Source organism: Diadema antillarum, unplaced genomic scaffold, assembly GCF_040938485.1.
Source record: "Diadema antillarum isolate AM-2024a unplaced genomic scaffold, OU_Dant_1.0 seq00002411_RagTag, whole genome shotgun sequence".
Lineage (NCBI taxonomy): Eukaryota > Metazoa > Echinodermata > Echinoidea > Diadematoida > Diadematidae > Diadema > Diadema antillarum.
Window position 1 is genome coordinate 75,319 of NW_027273022.1, and position 19,791 is coordinate 95,109.

The following is a 19,791-nucleotide window of genomic DNA, read 5'->3' on the forward strand; positions in this document are numbered from 1 at the left end:
CTTCAGAAATACGTTTAGGTCCTACAGACACTTTTCGAAGTTTATATGGATAACTCATGCAAAGTTTTCATTTTTCTTTGGGGAGGGGGGTCTTCTAATTTGAGACCTACCTGTTAGCCTTTTCCAGAGAATAGGACTTAGAAATGTTGTAATCGTCAATACCGCTTTAAATATATTGATTATGTTATTGTCAGTGGCTGTTAATTCTGTGAAAAGAAAAAAAAATCCCCCATCAAAAACGCAAAAGTCATGCACAAAAAGGTGACGTGCAAGATCGTGTAAATATCCGATTAGATTGTAATGTGATACCGATGTTTATTCCACTGAAAATTAACGACTTGTAAATTGTTCTTATACAGTTCTGGGCCCCATTTCATAAAAGATGTTAGGATAGCAACTCTTGCTGGAATGACAACTTCCAATAGCAACAGCCAATCAGGAAGCTAGATTTTTGTCATTACTATGACAACTGCCATTCCATCCAGGGTTGCTATCATATCAACATTCTATGAAATGGGGCCCAGATGCATGCTTCATTGGGCCTTCATTGATTATTTCATACACTGCACCTTGATGAGATAATACTAGTATTGGAAATGAACTTTGTTCCCTACATTTTCTGCTCTGTCTGCCGATTCTTGCGTGACGATGTGTTCACACAAACGATCGATTACTTGCGCATGCGCCTTACCATTGACTGACGCTATCGTTCATCAACACTCGATTCCCATACGATATGATGCGATGCGATTGAACTGCTGAGCTGGCCTCGATGGTATTAGAAAAAAAAAGTGTGAGAAGATCTAGAGTGACGTCCGTCGTGAGCGAGGAGATATAGGACACGACGCTTTGACATGTCTCATTTTGGATGCACCTACCTAGCTAATTAAAAAGAAGACCCACGGGATCTGTAGTATTGTGACTAGAGATACAAAACACATGAGGCCGAAACCATTGTCAGTGAGCGGGGTGTGATGCTTCTGCTGAATGGAACCAACTGTCAGTCCTTTCCGTGGCTACTCGTATTCCTGCGGTGAGCTAAAGCTAGCAACGCTAGTCAACGGCCTACTGCTGGGTACGGAGTGATGCCTCAGCCGCTTGGCATAGATATCCGCAAAGTGACACATTGCATTTTAGAATTTCATCTGTGACAGTAATGTTTACGCATGCTTGGAATGAATATTATGTTTTTATGTTTTTTACAGTTTCTATCATGTTGTTTTTAAGCGCCTGTGTGATGTCTTCGTTCAATTTTGTTGAATTTATTGTGGAGTAAGCGAGGTCAATTTCAGTATGGCATCTCGTGGGAACGGCTACAGCGGCTATCACCACCAGCAGCAGTGGCAGCAGGCGTCGTCGGCAGCTTCGCGACGCCGGCGCTTGGGCCCGGCTACTCCCCAATATGTCGGCGGAAGCAGCAGCAGCGCGGCGATGCCTGTAGTAAGCTCCAGAACTCAACCACGACGGTATTATAACATTCCGCCTCACCTGTATCGAGGGAGGACCACATATGATTCAAGGGATCATTCATTCTCAGGGAACTACGTACCTCGTGGCAATTTTGCCACTGATTTTGCAACTTATGAAGACGATGTTATTGTCGAGGAAATCGAGGACAAAGATTGGGAGGAGTATGCAGCAGAGCCAGAGAGAGGCAGAACTAGTAGTAGAACTCTCCGACACAGCATCAGCTATGACTCGGACCTGTCTGGGAGTCCATCGAACTCCAGCATCAAAAGGGGCGCAGAAGATTGGCACTTATTGTTTGATACAGGAATGTCTCAACAAACAAATGAGTTTTCTGTGACAGCAATTTTACCCAAAGGACGAAGAGTAACGGTAAGTTTATCACTAGATCACGGATTATCAGATTATGATATCATGATACCGGGAATTGCATTTCAAGTTACTGTCGTTACTAATGTTTGTTCTCTAGATCAGATGGATATCAGTCATCAATAATCTTTGACATATTTTGCAGTGTGGAATGTTTTCTCATCCTCCAAATCTAGTGCTCATGTCTCTCTTCAGCAGCCAGGAAACCATGTGATGTAGAATCTATCAATAGCCGCCCATAATTCAACCACAAGACCGTCCAAAATTTGACCGCCTGCTACCTACATGTAAAACCTATGCTTTTGCGCCTGGTCGAACCTTGGCAGGGGAGGTACATGTATGTACATGTACATACATTGTATGAAACCTTGGTGCGGGTGCCAATACAGCAGAAGATGTCTTCCGTCTATTAATGTGAATCCCATCTTGTCTAAGATCTGAAGAAATTACAATTACACTGTAGCAGCGACAAATGCCTCTTCATGCTCAAACATGGAATATTTGCCTATAAAATTTGATATGACCGTATGTCCCCCCCCCCCCCCCCCAAAAAAAAAAATAAAAATTACAACGGGACCCTCTGCAATGATAACTTTAAAAATAGTGAATCAATCCATACAATTTCAGGGTATGAAACTATAACTCATTACCCACATCTTACAGAAACCCATATTTGATTTGCTTCAGTGGTCAAAGAGAAATGAGGAATTTGTAGAGCATGTCAGGAATCTCTTCCCTCCAAGTTCTGTCCATTGTGTTCACAGTCCAAGAGCATCCAAGTGCTAAATAAACTTGGAAGAATCAGACTCATGACATGCTTTACAACAAGCCACATTTCTCTGTGACTGTGTTTACAACCAAATTGAATGGGGTTTTCTGCAAAACAGAGCTAAGATGTTATATTTCAAGACCCTGAAGTAGCATTTAGACAGTTTAGTCATATTGGGAGTTATCAATGCAAAAATCTGATTGTAATTCTTAAATTGTAGACATACTGTATGGTGGCTTTGGGAGAAAGCAATTTCATTATCGCAACTCCTATCTATTGTACATGTATTCAGTCTTTTCACTGAGAAGGCCATGAACGCAACTCAGAAATGGACAGATTATTATCTTTTTAAAAATCATCTGTAATAGGAAAGAATGACACAAGTTCAAGATACAGAAGTCACATTGTAATACCCTGGTACAGTATAATTGTATCTGTATTCCTGCCAATAGTTAGTGAGGATTTTCTGTGGTACCTTCTACCAAGAAGATGATATGAAAAGGGGTTTGATAGGAACTGATTTGTCAAGATGATACATTGTAGTTTAAACTGCCATCCTTTGACTAAATTTTCGCGCTTGGCCAGGTAAGAAGAGTTTCGCGTTTTTTGCGTGTTTTTTTAATTTTGCGGTTTTTTAATTCTGCATTTTTTTAATTCCGCGGAATCAAGACACAAATCAGACTCAGAAGACTCAACCTTACCACTCTGGAAGTCAGAAGGAAGAGGGGCGACCTCATTCAAGCGTACCGCATCATAACACAGTTAGACAACATCGACCCAAATTCCATCTTCCAGAAAACAACATATCAAGGTACTCGAGGACATTCCCAGAAACTTGCAAAGACATGCCCTAGACTGGATGTAAGAAAACACTTCTACAGCCAACGAGTGGTAGACAGCTGGAATAAACTCCCAGAAGATGTCATCCAGTCACAGACACTCCTCACCTTCAAAATGAAATTGTCTAAATTGGGTTATCAATGGGCTAAAAAGCTCCCTAAACCCTGCCACACTTGCAATCTATCTACGTGAAGATGGAGGTATGGCACTTCAAGGTAAATTCAAAGTACAGGAACAAAGGGCAAGCAAAAATATTCATGATGTGCTTTTATTTTCATGCTAGTTTCTGGTTGCGCAAAAATGCGCAAAAATTTCACCAACGCGAAAATTTCCACTTTTACAGTATAGCAAAATCAGCCCGTCCTCAACGGTTAATCAGGTTTGGATTCTGCTCCTCCGTGCTTGTTAACACAAAACAATGTTAGTCATCTCACCTCATTAGCGCTATGACAAAAGGGCTGTTGGTGCTGTCTTGTTTATGACTGGCTTCCACAGGGAGAGGATGGCTTTATTATTAGGCCGAGAAGATGGACGTCTCTTCTATAAAGGGATGCACTGCGGTGTTTACATCACAAATGTAGCGAAGGGGAAATCAGAGCATGCCACTAATTAGAATCACTCTGGGTGATAGAGATTGAGGGGAACCAAATGTGATGATGTCTCAAACATGTTTAATGCCGAGCCATTTATGGATAGACATGGACATGTGCACATGTGTACAGCTGTATGGAGAGTAGGAAATGTGCTTAGAGAGAAATAGAGAGAGAGAGAGAGAGAGAGGGAGGGGAGATTATCTTGGAAGGTAAAGGATTGATACTGAGAGATAGGATCTGTAAAATTGACAAGATTAAGGACAGTTTAAACAGTGTCAGTAGGCAAAATTATATCGGTAGTGCTTTGTTACAGAAAAAGGAGAAAAAGATGATAATGATGCCTTTATCATTTAAAGTTTTTTTTTTTATTTACTGCAATATACATTTGTACTCTATAGAATCTGTTGTGCTACTTGAGATTGGGACTCAATTTCCTTCAACAATAACCGCCCCCCCCAAAAAAAAAAAGAGCTAATAAATCTATGTATTGATCCCATGCATACACTGTACTTCATGGTCCACAACTGCCAAGAGGATTACTCTATGGGGTTTTAGTTTTCTGCTGTTTCATATCAATATGTTACAACTACATGTATTATGAAAGTTTAAGCCATAAGATACTTTATTTAACACTATCATTGTTTGTTCTTTGCGTTGACCAATTGAAGATGCACTAGCTTCATAAATATGGAATATCAAACCAGGTGCAAGTGACTCAATTTGAAACCACAGACTGTGGGAACGAGAGATGCTTGATTTTTGCCCACCGCAATGGCTGAATTTTACATGCTGACAAGCTATAAAATCGCAAAGGTATAGCGTGTGTGTACAAAGAAAAAGTTGTTGTCAAGAATCCTGTATTGTTACAAAATTGCCACTCAGTGATTTTTGTGATCTTTATGTATCCTTTCATACCTTCAGAGCTCATTGATGTCTTTAAGTTACAGCATACTACAGATCTCTACAAACTATGTGTATCATGCACTCATAATTTGTAATGTTGACACAAAGTCAAGGGCAAGGTGAGTGCTGGATTCAACTCCATTTCTAAATGGTCGCCCGAAATGCTCGATATTGACGAAGTAGCGTCAGCAAAATACTGCCAGAGAGGCCTTCGGATTTGTCAAGTGCAAACATATCTGATCCGGACAGCATCAAACAGAAATTGTATTCATGAATTATTTCTCAGCAGCAATTGTGCGGACATTCAACCAGAACAAGTGGTTGGAGAGGAATATGCTTTTGTGTGTATGCTGTAGCAGGTTGTGTACATAGCTTGTGTGTGTGTGTGTGTATGTGTGTGTGTGTGTGTGTGTGTGTGTGTATATATATGTGTGTGTGTACATGTCTTTTTCATTTTTTTTTTCTTCTTTTGGGTAGGGGAGAAGAGGTAGAGTCATCAACATTGTGATGTGTAAAGTATGACAAGAGGAAATCACAGCCAGCCTGGTAAACCTGCATGGTCACTATTGCAGCATACTGTGCACTTTGCGTTTGGCCAAGTACAAAAAGTAGGACATGTTGTACATTTGTAATTGTAGTACATTTTACAACTGTCCAATGACTGTACAGCAAACCTTTTGGCAAGCCTTGGTATCTGTTCCTTTTTATGACATGAAAATTTATACCTGTAGATTGATGATGGCATTTTCAATTCAAAACTCTTTAATGATTTGTACAAGACAATGTTATTAAAAATATATGCTTTAATACGCTTCTCTAAACATCATTTTTGCTCTGTTGTCATGACACACACACACACACTCACAAATTGATGCATAAGGTTCATTTTTTTTTAGGTATTATGCAAAAAAAAAGAATATTTGTTGGCATGTTATGTACAAGGGAGACTTGTGAGATAATTATCATCACTTCATTGAATGCCCGTGATAGTCGGCACTAAAAATGGCACTGTTTCATACAAAACATGTGCATGGGACACCTTTAATTTCTTGTACTGCACACTAAGGCCAAGTAAAAAAAGAAAGTAGTTTCTCGTCCGGGTTTTTTGAGCAAGGCGATGAGGGAGGTCCTTACTATTTGATATCTTACTATTTTTTCAAGGATCGTCAAAATGAAAGTAATATGTGTTTCTCGTCCGGTAATTCTGAGAAAGGTAACGAGAGGGCTTTACAATTTCCTATATTCAATTTATGAAATGAAACATCACTCTGGTAGCTGTGTTATGAGACCAGGTCCCAAGTGTACGTCTTGCCTGCACTCTGTGCATTTTCAAACAAATAGATATATGTGCCATACTTGAAATGAAACTTCATGCATGCAGAAATACATTTGCTTTTTCTTTCCACTACAGATGTCGAGGGAAAATGACCATCTTAATACTGGTATTTAGTGTTGTAATGGCTTTTCTGATACCAGTGTACTTGCAATTCTGATGTATTGTGCTATTAATTGAAACAGGTATAAAACATGTCTTTCAACAAATGTACGACTGAAATAAATTCCATGATATTCAAAACACTAGCTTTATTTATTGGTGTTTGTTACTTTTTGTGTCCACACAGCTGGTATGTATATCTGCAGTTCTTCACAGTACAATTGTAGCACATTCAACTGGAAACTGGCTTGTACAATTGCAGATGGATGTCAAAATGATACTGATATGGCATTCTAGCATTAAACGTTTAAAGATGTTTCTTCATGTTCTAAAAAGACATTTGATAATCACTCATTATTTGGATGATGAATGATTGTATAACAGTACACACTACAGATGATACCACTCACGGCTGTGTCCGTGAATTTACATCGTGAAGAAAAGTATCCCGCAGAAATACGAGACAAACCAGGATCCGTGGAAAAGTTATTTATTTTGTAGATACACCCATTTAATAATTCTACATTTGCTGGAAAAGCGCATTCATTTTCTCTGCAAAATAGAATGTATCGCCGTGACAGACCAGGGGATGGGGACCCTGGACAGCTACAAAACACGCACACTTTGCCGATATACGGTGCGGCACGGCCACTGCACTGGCACCAGGGAGGTGTGGACCTCCCTGCTGGCACCGTACCTTCCGACACTGCACACACATGCACATAGTCACAATGACATGAAAATGTATACAAACTCGATACCGTACAATCCTCACAAGCATTTGTACAGTACAATTCATCCGCTTAAAATATCAGAAACGGGGAAAAATACGAACAACGCGCGAAATATGCGTGGAATAACAGCGATTGTTCGCAAAAATGTTGCCGCTATCGCGTTCACGACGTACCGAGTGCGCTGTACATCACAGCCCAGTAGGCCGGCCCGCCGCGCCGCCCATCCAACTACAGTGCAGTTCGACTGCTTTGTGGGTCATTCCTTCTTGCCGATCGGCCGAGCTCGCAGTGTGAAATGCATGCGTTATTACATACGCACTACACACAGAAGCTACAGCTGTACTACAGTCTACAGCTAAGTAGAGGACGCAAGGCGTAAAAATTAGAAATGAGACGTCACGATTGGTAGGTGAATTGTCGATCTTTTTTTTTTCGGCGGCCGAAAAAATAGTAAATATCAAAAAAGTCGATGCGGTAACTGAAAATCAATGCGGGCGGGGAGCGGGCTGGGACGAGAATTATGAATTTCTTGGTATTTTCAGCGCCATTTTGAAAATAGTAAATAGTAAAAAAATCGATGCGGCGGCCAAAATCGGTGCGCGCGAGGACGAGAAACTGGTTTCTTTTTTTACTTGGCCTAAACATAGGCCTACTGTAAAACGAGGAATGTTCGCTTGCATTTTAATTTCGTGAATTTGGAGAGACCCAAGATTCGCGAAATTATGCACTTGAAAGTTCTTGTCTACACTGTAAACATTGAATGCCAATGGCAATTCGCGAAATTTTCATGCCGCGAATATATCATGTCTTACAGCATGAGAGTTTCAAGTACCATGTGTATGTACCAACTACCATCAACTTCATGTTGTATAAAAGCCAGTCAAAACATGTTATTGTGATACATGGAGTGTGTGACATATTCCATTTGCTGTACACTAGAAATGTATGCACAGTACATTATATGGGTATTCAGGTATTCTGTTTGTACATGTATTTAGGGAATACTGGAAGTGCACCTGAAATTAGGACAGAATGCTCTCTTGGTGTGCCTTATTTAGGTTACCACTTCCGAAGAGTTGCAGAAATGCTGAAATGTCCAGAGTGTGTGGTATTTAACATTAGGTCTATGCAATCAAGCTACAGCAGATATAATTTTTACTCAGCTTTGCCTCATTAGCATTAATTGAACCAGTGGGACATGCCACTCCACCAGCTCAGACACAGTGATGGACTGTGTGTATAGAAAACAACCTGTCATGAGGCTGAGCAATTCAAGATTAAAATGTGGGTTAGGTGTACAATGTACATCATGTGCCTACAATGCACCTACTGTATTGCACATGAAGCAATTAATTTAGAAGTTGTAGTTCAAAAGGTAGTGTGCAAGTACATGTATGTAGGTCGTACAACCAGCTTGTACAGCTGATTTGTCTTTCATAGTGATGCTGTAGAAATTAACCCAATTACAGCGGCTGTAATAAATAATATACTGTACAATTACAGATGATGAGGTAATAGCCATGTTGTGTTGTCAAAAGGGATGCATTGTTTGCCACAAGAAATGTATACATTTTGTAGCATATTTACAATTGTGTGCTCGATCCTGCTTAGGGACAGCAATTGATCACATGAGAGAAACCAGCTACAAATTACAATGGCATAGTATTTCTATGCTTTGTTTATTATCTTTTATGGAAGTCCTCTTCTCAACGATTTAGTATTGAAATCAACACTTGTAAGGAACATATTGTACATTATACTTCTGTGCAGTATTGTATATTTCTATGGAATGTACAATGCTGAAATAGTATCATTTGCTGAATATTGACATGGATTCAATATGGGGGAGGATGGGGAGGGGCTGGATGGAGCTCTGACTTTTTGTCTTTTTGTTTCAACCACCATGTGAGATCATGAATCAGATGAAATGGAATTTTGGCCTTGATATATAAAATAATATCCTTGTTTTAAATACAGTAACCTGCATTTGTGTGAAAAGCATTCTGTAGGCCTACATACAGAGGATATGTTTCAAAGTTTACTTGAGTGTTTTTCTCAAACTGTACATTATGCACACATATGAAATGAATCTCACTCTGACAATGTAATAGCTGGTAGAAACTGAAATGTTATACCAGGGAGGTAGAAACCTCCCTGGTTTCATTATGTTTTTTTTTTTTTGTTTTTGTACTTGGACATGTACAATGATTTCCTCCGACATTGTTCCACATCCTATGATTACCAACAGAATCTGAGCCTAATGAAGCAAGTCATTTTGTTGGCCAGCACAGTGAGAAAACCAGAATATTGCACTTACCATCCATGTACAACTTACAATGTTCATAGTACAATAGCATTGATATGATGTACACCATAGGTGCATCCCCGTCAGTTGCCTTTGTATGAAACGAGATTCTTTTTATTGTACATGTCTAGCTTTAATACCACATTGGGTAAGGTCAAATGATTAACAATTTGAATTTACAGATATTCCAGAAACCAGAAATCTGAAATGTAGAAAGAATGTTGATGTTGGAGTGTGCATGACATGAAGGTACAGTTAATTATTTGTGATGACAGAGTGCAAAGATTGCAGAAGAGATAAGAGCTGCCGTACATGGTATCACTTGTGAAGTGTGCACTTTGGTGAAAGCGTGGACCTTACCGCAAAAGTATAGCAAATGCAGAAATGGTTGGGAATGGAGTAAGGGGAAAAAAAATTGTTGAAACTCCCTTGTAGGGCTCAGGGGTCATGCAGGGCTGACTGTGCAGGTATGCAGGAACCATTCCTGTCCAGATCAAATGTCAAATTATGTCAGCACCGAAAAACAACCCCATCTACCAGTTTTCTGCCCGAGCCTGTTGACAGCTCACATCTACACAATTGTACAGTACTACCGGTACTACTACTACTATACAGTACCACCTCAGGAATACAATCCTACAGTGTACCAGAATGGGATAATATATATACATGTATGTCATAAGAACATAATTTGTTGTCTTCTGTATTCATGAGTTATGCATGGAATAAGAAGAAGAAAAAAAGAAGATGTCAACTCATTTAAGCATTTTCATTGTGTAGATTGTTCTGTTGTGTACATGTACAATTGTAGGTCTGATAGAAGACTTCTTTAATATGTGTATATTGTGAATAATCGCTACAAGGATGACAAGGTGCAGCATTATAGGCCTAGATACAACTGTATGTCACACATTGAATTCACTTTCTCAGCATTGACCGCACAGTGCCAGTGTCATACTAGTATTGCATGCATACATTCACCCTCTTCAATTTTAGGAAAGTTATATGTTGTGCAGACAAAGAAAATTCTGCGCAAGGAATGCTGTCCTTTAGGCCTTTTTAGTCTTTTTTTTTTTTTTTTGCTGAAACTATAGCTCATGTACATAAATGCAATATATTGAAACCAAAAAGTTTGTCCTCAAGTAAACATTTTAAAGGTAAAACATAATTCTGGTAAGGGTTTGAGAACCCGTCTTGCACATTTCATATTTGCTTGCAATATGTAGTAAGGGTCTACCAGTCACTTACCTGGCTGATGCGATTTGCCAGGATGATGGGTAATTTTGGGGTATTTTGAGATTAAAAGTACATCTATAGAATGATAAAAGTCGGCATACTGACTTTTATTTCATGGAGGATCCAGGCTGACTCAGACTTGGGAACAACTCGGCCCTATTTCATACAATTTACCTGCAGTTCGTGATCGCCATGAGATATAGGCGCACATTCAGTTTGTGGTGTGCCAAAGGGGTTCTTTTTTAGAACCTCTTAGATGTGCGCGTTGTGTCAACTTGGCCCCTGACTGCTACCAGCCAGAACGTGAAGCGCTCCCATCGTACAACTGTACAATCCAGAGGGACAACTCGGCCCCGCCGTAAGAGCGAGGCCGAGTTCGCCCCGAGTCCGATGGTGCAAAAGGTTGGTCATTGGAAATCAGGTGTCTGATATACTGCCAGTCCAATTATTCCACAAAGGGAATGGGATGTGATGTGTAGAACAGGTAATATTCTTATATGGTTTATTTGAACAGCTGTTTAGTAGTACCACTACCAGGATACATGTGATTCTGTGTATTCAGTCCCATTGCAGAGAGATGCACGGTGTAAATGATAATGGAGTTCTCATTTTGTGATCTTTAATTTGCCAGGGGAAAACAACATTTTTTTCCCATATGCATTGCAGCAGAGCCAATGTTCTGCATGTAAGTTCAAATATGAATTCTCACAGGATGGAAATTATAATTGTTGGCGTATGTGGTTGCATCATTGCAATGACAGTAGTTACAGATTTCTGTTGATGAAGGACAAACACCAAAAAAACAAAAAACCTTGCCATGATTGTTTTAAAAGTAAAACATTGCCTTTTTTTATTTTCAAGTGTCTGTACCATTTCAGTGAATCATTGTGCAATTAATGTCTGAGGCCAGTGATGAATGTACAGTGTAGAGTGTCAGTAGTCGTTGCCAAGAACATGGTTGTCAAGCTATACACCAAAGTTGATTTCACAAGGGTGATTAGCAGGGGTGTTCCCAGGGTCATTAGAGTTCAGACAAGTTAGTAAGTAGATTTAATCCTCAGCTTCCCACACTGTCTGGTTGTCAGGTATCAATACCCGTGTAATGCGCAAGCAAATTTACAATGAACCATTGTGGTTTATCATTTGTGCACTCACTGTAATATAGTCCACAGAATTCCATATTGCATTAGATATCTGATTTTGCAGGAGGGCAATTCCGCGGTTAGTAACGTTACATTTGAACAAATTTAGATATTTGTTTTTACTACTAAATTACCATTTATTCATTTCAAGCCAAAATTATGTCAAAAACATGTTCATCATTCCCAGGTTTATGAAACAGAAAAGAATGAATACAATCCAAGAAATAATAGCATTGCTATGGCAACTTAAAGGGCTGGTTAGTGACGTTACGAAAAAAGGACATGACAAAAAAATCAATGTCTTGTAACGAAAAGTGTGCAAAAATTCAAGTTACTTCAAACAAAGTGTTGCATTTATTTCAATTATTGAATCATGACAAATGTTCACACAATGTTTTTTAGCAGTGCAACCAATAATTTCTTAGCTAGACCCCCAAAAGCACGGTTAGTAACGTTACGGTTAGTAACGTTACGGTTAGTAACGTTACATTTGTCCGGAGTAATTCCGCAGGTCATTTCACCCTTTTGTAATTGACAAAATGTCACATGACTTCTGGAGTATTTAAATGTATTTATCTTTTACCCTTTAGCAAAACTTTGAGGAAAAAATTTCAAAGGAACCCACTGTAATTTGCATTTAAGTGAATTTCAGCATCCCCAGTCCCACATGTACATTTTAAATGATGGTTTTAGATCTCGCGAAATCAATCAAGACGAAAGATAAAATCTACTGAATTTGAAAGACCTTAATGATTGGTGAACATCCATGACATTAGTTGATACCTAGATTAAAGAGTAAGATAAAGAGGCACATTTCTTTTATCCATGTCATGTCCACCTAACTGCGGAATTGCCCAGGAGGCATTCTGAGAACTTAAAGGGATAGTGTAAATTCTTGTAGTTTTGGCTGAGGAGAGGATTGAGCTTTTTTGCAAGATACTAAGAAACCACTTTATGAAATGATAAAGAGCACACAATTTCTATTTGAGGAATTCAAAGTTTATTCTATGAAAATCAGTTTTGAAATGGCTGAAATATCCAAAAACAAAGTAAAACAGGGGATCCTAATGAAAGGTTGGTCCCACTTTTCATTGGGGTCGCTTCGTTTTGGATATCTCAGCCATTTGAAAACCTATTTTTATTGAATAAACTTTGAATTCCTATTAGAATTATATGCTCTTTCATATTTCATAAGGTTTCTCATTATCTTCAAAAAAAAAAAAAAAAATCATCATCAAAAACCATTGGAAACCCAAAGCCCCACCTCAACTGAAACTGTTCCGTCCCTTTAAATATGTCTGTCATGTCCAGATAACAGAATAGAACAATCTCTGTGATTCAGGACTTAAATTTGCCAATTGAAATGCATGCAACACGCATGATTCTCCCTGATTGCTCTTTGGAATCTCCCTGATATCAGTGGATGAATGTTGGCAGTCCTGTTCTAAAGGCCCTTCTTACCTCATGTAGAACAAATACGATATTTCAATGTTTCTTCATAGATGCTGTTTGCTTTTTATAATGCAACTATTCTGAGGCTTTTCATTCATGTGCTATTATTTGACAGGAGAAATAAACATTCTGAAACTGTACCAGTACTGAAATATCGATAAAGCATAACAAGGCGCAGTGCACTGTTCAGCACATGACAATGTCCAACTTAGAACAGCTCAGCATAATGACAAGCCCATGAGGTCAATGTACTTTCCATGTGCAGCTGTCATGTACAATGTTTGTACAGAACCACCACTCTAAGCTTTTGTCCCCTACAAGTGTACAATATTGTACTAACAGCTCCTCATGTACAAATGTATGATCCTGCTGCTCTGTAGTCATAGAAATCAAATGAAGTAAAATCTCTACAGAAAAAAAAAAGTTCATATCATTTTGAAGAGCGGTTGGCATTTGGAGCGTCATAACTTAGTCTACAGTGTTCTCCAGGGTGCGTACTGGTACAGTATACAAATGTCCCTAAACAAAAGACAAAAAAAAAAAAAAAATGTGAAGGCAAGCCCATTTGTGTTGTGTAGCAAGGGCAGTAAGAGCTGGCAGTTCTCATGTACAGTGTAGAGAAAGCCAAATCAGTTTTCGATTGTGTGATTGAAAACATAATGGATTGGGATGAATCACTCGAAAAGCCCCCCATAATGATGATGCATACAGGGGGGTTGAATTGAATGATAGGAACTGAATGATTTTATCCTCGCTTGATTAATGGCTGCATCTTCACCAGGTGTCTAGCCATGTGCAGCATCAAACATACCCCACAGTGATGTTTTCTGATTACACTGTATAATGTATAGACTTAAAGCTAGTCTAACATACGAGACCCTTCTGCATACTGTGTGTAATGCTCTTAAACACATTGTATTTCTTGTAACAATGGAGTCTGTAGCATGTTCTCTTGCTTTTTATTGCAGTGTGGTCATGCCCTGTTTTTACTTCTTTGATTCTGATGAGATCTGTCCAAGGGGCATATCATGATATAGGCCTACTGTCTTATCTCAATCTCTGTAGATCTTTTTTTTTTTAATGATAGTGGTCCTTGAAACATTCTTAGGCATCATTTTATTTAAATTCCACTGTGTTTCAGTTTACTCATCATTAATTTAGTAGTATTGTATGTACCTTGGAGATACTGAAATTTTGAACTTTATTAAAGGCAATACAATTTCTCTTTGATGTGTGCAAAAAAAATTAATATGGGAGAATTGATTGGCAGTTGTTTATATCCATCGAGTAGTATTTCATAATATGTTTCGATTAGCAGCTTGTACATAGTACATTTCATGGCCAAGCTTTGGAGTGAATCAATCTAGGATAAAATGGCAACCATTTCTTAAAACATGATTCCTGTCTATTGCTGAGGTGAAATTTGTGGATAGTTAGTAGAAGTTGTAGTGCAAGAGTAGAGAAACCTACATGCTATTCTTCCATTGTGATTGGCATTCTGATGTAAAGCAATCTCAGTTTTTCAAAGAGAAAGAAGATGGCATTTGGTATGCAGAGAATATTTCCAGAATTTCAGTTCAGACTAACATTTGTGTTGATAGTGAAATGCATTCTTCTCATATATAGTGTGCATGGTGTGCATGTGGACAAAATAATGAATACTGTACATGCCATATACATTTGTATTTAGCAAGTCTAATATTTCCCAAATTGAGACAAATTACATCTACAATTTCGCGAATGTTTAGATTTACTAAATTATGGAGTACAGTTCTGAACCTGTGGGGAAATGTACACATGCACATTTCATTCACATCTGGATCATAGGTACAGTACTCTCCGCATAATCGGGTGGGCTCGGGCAGAGCGTTTCTTACCCGACTATTAGGCGGAGTACTCAGTTAACAGAAGAACACGTATCATTCACATTGACACACACAATGTGCATGTACATGCATTGTACACTATACCAAACACCTATGGTACACTGTATGCTTAACACGCGCTTGCACGGCACATTATATGTACCTTACACTTGCTCAGTCACGGGCAATAATTTATACTCTTTTTTTATGGACAAATATGTAGTTATTGTAGTTTGACTATAGACTCCATGCTAACACGCATGTGTTTTCCGAAACGAACATGTCTCTTTGCGTGCGCTAGTTATGTAGAACATTGGGCTACTTTTCGAGAAGTGACTGGGGAAAAGTAAATTATGGAGCTGGTGCATGGCCTGATTTTTGTTGTAAACTTCTTGTATGGTGAGTGTTGTTGCGGAGCAAGGGAGGAGCGCAAGTGTGTTCAACTCATGTCTGTCTATGTAATCGTGAGTGCCAGCTACATGTGTGATGTTCGTTTACGTGTGGCAAGTCAGTACGTGTACATGTGTTTTCATGTTTAATCACTCCCCAAATGATCGGTCTTCTTTGCAAATTAAGCAGAAAATGCGATTAGCCATGGAAAATTTGACATTCATGATTTCTTAAAGTGATATGTCAGCGATAAAATGTGGGTAAAAATTAGATTAGAAGAAAATTATTTACCCATTTATGCGGAGACGCAACCCGATTATCAGGTAATTATAATTTGCATTGGAAGTGATCGATTGTGACATTACTGCCCAGTTACATGTAAATGGAGTACCCGTTTAAGCAATACCCGATTACACGGAGGGTACTGTAATATGCTCGCATGTTGTTACACACCATAAGCAACTTGTTAGTTCCTAGTCTGTGACAAAGTATTTTGAAAATGAGGCTGGCCAGTTAAAATCTGTCTCACCTTGTTTTTGCACACAAGGTGTGTTTGTTTTGTACTGTTTTCTGCATCACACCTTGTCACCTGGCAGTCCAGAGATGGTCTGGTCAGTCAGTCAGTCGGTCATGAGTGGTCAAACATTTCACATTCCTTCACCTCTCTGGAGGGCAGGTGAGCTGTCTGCTGATGGTAGACTGATAAGATACCAACTCATCTTCTCTTAGATTGCTTCCTTTGTGCAGTCATGCATGCAGTTTGAGATGATGCAATGGCTGTTAGACACCTGTTGTTACCACTAGCAACCATCTTAGACGTACAATATGTGGTACATATAAACAAGCAGTTGAGGGATGTAAAACAAAACTTGCATTACATTGTGTGTGTGTGTGTTTTTTGTTTTTTGTTTCTGTTTTTTGGTTGTTGTTTTTTTTTACCGTAGCAGGTCCAGATCATGCTGCCAAAAAAAAAATGGTTTTTATTCTACAGCTTTGCATATAAAGTTATAAGGAATGTACTTGGAATATACATACCATTTATAGTAAATTTCACATTTTACATGTACTTGAATGATGTAGGCATTTCTACACACCAGTCAATTTGTGATGCAATTTTTCCAACCTGGGAAAAAGAGGCACAAAAACTCTTGTCTAATTTCCCATCAGTCACGTCAATGTCTGTAATATGTAATGACAACTGACGTTTTATTGCCACCCAATTATGCCTGCCCCATTTCTAGAGGGTTTAATTTCTGACGTGTATTGAATCTGAAGTGAGTGGAATTAATTGTGTAATACTGTAATGACAGGCAAATAAACTTGTCCAGGGTTTTCATTGTGCGGTCTAATGGAACAGGTGACTCATTCACCATCCACCTAGAGAACAGCAGAATTTACTGTGTACAGAGCATTGTAGTATTATAATATGCTATTATTATTATTCCAGTTGATGGGCTTGTTGTGCGTATAAGTACTTACATTCCATTTCGTAGTTCAGTCCCAAATTAGGTGTCTTGCATGATGGACTGAGACTGGTTAAAACGTAAACCAAGAATGGGTAATAAATTTGCAATTTATGCCTTTCAATACACAGTTCTGTATCTACTTTCAAAGCCCCACTACACGTATTTCATCAATGAAATGTGGTGCAGTTTGATGTGAACATGTGTCATATTTCTGAACATTTTCTTCTTTCAATATGTTTTGCTCTGTGTTTTGCTCTGTGCTGAGAAGTCTGGTTGCATTCAGGTGGTGTTGCCGAGGTTTAAAACCATTATCAATTCAAACATATTTTAACCTAAAATTGGAAAAATCAAAAGGGGGGGGGGGTGGTGCTATCTCTTCATCTTCATGATCTCTTTTATTTGTTAGTATTTTTCATGAGTTTAACAGGATGTCAAACTACAAAGTAATATATTTCTGCCACAGTAATCTCCTGGAGCTGGTTTGCACAATTCATCATTAATATTGAATATCGATACTAAAGTATGACTTCTTCAGAGATATGTGTACTGTACGCATGCATAGATGCCATATATTTTGCAGGGCCTTTATTGTCATGAATTTTGTGAAATTAACAACACAAAAAAAAATTAACTTTGATCTCAACATGAATGTGATGTACACGCGTATATTTCTCTGTCATTACTGTATTCCATGATTGCAAAGTCAACCACTTGCAAAATTATTGGGAGGTTGTGATTTGTGACAAATTAGACTCACTGCAATGCCATAAAATCATCATATTACAATTGTACATACAGACTGTACCTATGGATGCATTGTATCTCTCTGACATTCCCAAAAATATACTGTACGTACACAAGTTCTACTACAGGTGAGGTGACTGACTGTATGACATGCTATGATATTCTGTGGCTTTCCATACAGTTATTTGCTATATCACCCTATGATCACTCAGTATGTGACTTTTAATGTCTAGGCATTCTGTCTTCTGTTAGTTACAGTATATAGGTCTGTATTGATTTCTGCAGGCAATAATTTGTGATGTATGCACAGTGTGTATATCCATATATAGCATATGGGAGCAAAGTATCTGGGGGTGTGTGATGAGAAAACTCGTGGAGTGTTACACTATTGACTCTTCAGCCTTGATTAACGCTGAGTGAAGTCGTGTGTATAATATTATGTACACTGTCGTGACATCAATAGCTCTACACAACCTGAACAACCCTTGTAGAGGTAGTATCCCTGGTAAGAGTACATACCTGCCTGTCAGTATCTGAAAATTTGTATCTAGAGAGCTATTGCATACTGTGTAATCAGTGAAAACGTGAAAGGAGAATTTTGGCGCAGAGAAGGCTTGAATGTGACCAAGGAAAAAATGCTCACAATGGGTTGTCAAATTGTATTGGATGATGATCATCATCAGGATGTGAACAAATCAAAGTGCCCTGGGAATTTGTTTTCCAAGTATTCCTTGTAGTGGGTGAATGTGTTTATAAAGAGGAATACTAAACTATGTTTTTTATCAGTAAAGAAACATTATATTCCAAACCACAGGTGGTCACTGAAGCAGTACTTCATAATGGACTACGATATGGACACTACGATGTGCAGGTTTCACCCAAACATATTGAAGGTCTCAGTTTGACACATTGAAGATTGTAGTGTGAGAATTTAAGGCCTCTGATTCCTTCATCATATAAGTTATCATTATCATAGTTATAACTGTTGTCACCTTGTTGGTAAGGTGCAGACAAATCAAAGAATTATTGCAACTTACATCCCATACTGACTATATCCATGGGTGCCTTGATGGGTTTGTGGAAGTGAGTGAACTCATTTGAATTTCAGCTGAATGGTTCCTTTAAGTTTCTTTTCACCATGCACCCACAGCGTTTTTATTTTGTGTTTGTTCTTCTTTCTTTCTTTCTTAGCTTTAACAATAATGGAGACATTGGTCAGAATGACACGGAAGAGTTCCCTTGCGTGCATTCACACACTTATTATGGAGCCACAAACTTGCACGTCATTACTCCGGTTTCTCAACCTGTACTGTAGAGACATGGGCAGAGAACTGGTGCGTGTATGGTGTATTGTTAGCAGTCGTCAGAGTTATATGCACTCTTCCAGGCTTTAACCCATCATCTACACAATGAGCATTTTGTTGTTGTTCTTTGGTTTAATGGTAAGGTCTACGGGGTGAGATATGGGTTCAAATTAGTTTCCCTTGGTTTCTCATGATATATCTCTTTGTGACAGCAAGGAATGACGATGTATGCTGTTCCCTCTTCAAGAGGCAGGCTTATTCGGTAGACTACTTTGTAGTACACAGCCAAATGTTGTAGTCTTTTTAATTCCGTATTAAATGTTGTCCGTGGCAACCCACTAGTAACCTTGCCGGATATAGCATCCACCATGTAGCTGCATTCAGTATTATGCAACATTGCACTGAATTCAAACAATAGAATGCTAGTGGTGTGCAATGTGTGAGCAGGGGGAGCCTACTGTCAAGGGCTGTCAAAATGGCAAACCCAAACATATAGTTTCTTTTTCTATGCAATTGCAAAGTACAGTTGTGGCTGGTCTATCGTGTAATCCTGCTTGCTTTTATTGAAGTACAATACTGTGAGTACATTTTGTGAGACAGAAAATTTTAGTCTACTCTTTGCATCCCATTTCATTCAACAGTACTCATAAAAACCATTTCAGCGTACAATGTACCACTGTTTCAGTTTTGCTGATAGCATCAGTCGACAACTGACGAGTTTCAAGTATTGTAGTCTGTTGCTGTCATGTTTTGTTTGAAACTGCCATTGCTGCAACT

The 19,791-nt window shown here is 38.7% G+C and overlaps 1 protein-coding gene across 1 annotated transcript in view; it reads left to right on the forward strand.

The window, feature by feature from the left end:
• Positions 1-772: 772 nt before the first annotated feature.
• LOC139714761 (uncharacterized) overlaps positions 773-19,791 on the forward strand; it is a 97,391-nt gene continuing 78,372 nt past the window's right edge. Inside the window, exon 1 of the mRNA XM_071626427.1 lies at positions 773-1,839. Within this exon, the coding sequence (XP_071482528.1) occupies positions 1,294-1,839 (546 nt within the window). The 5' untranslated portion in view covers positions 773-1,293. The remainder of the gene's footprint in view (positions 1,840-19,791) is intronic.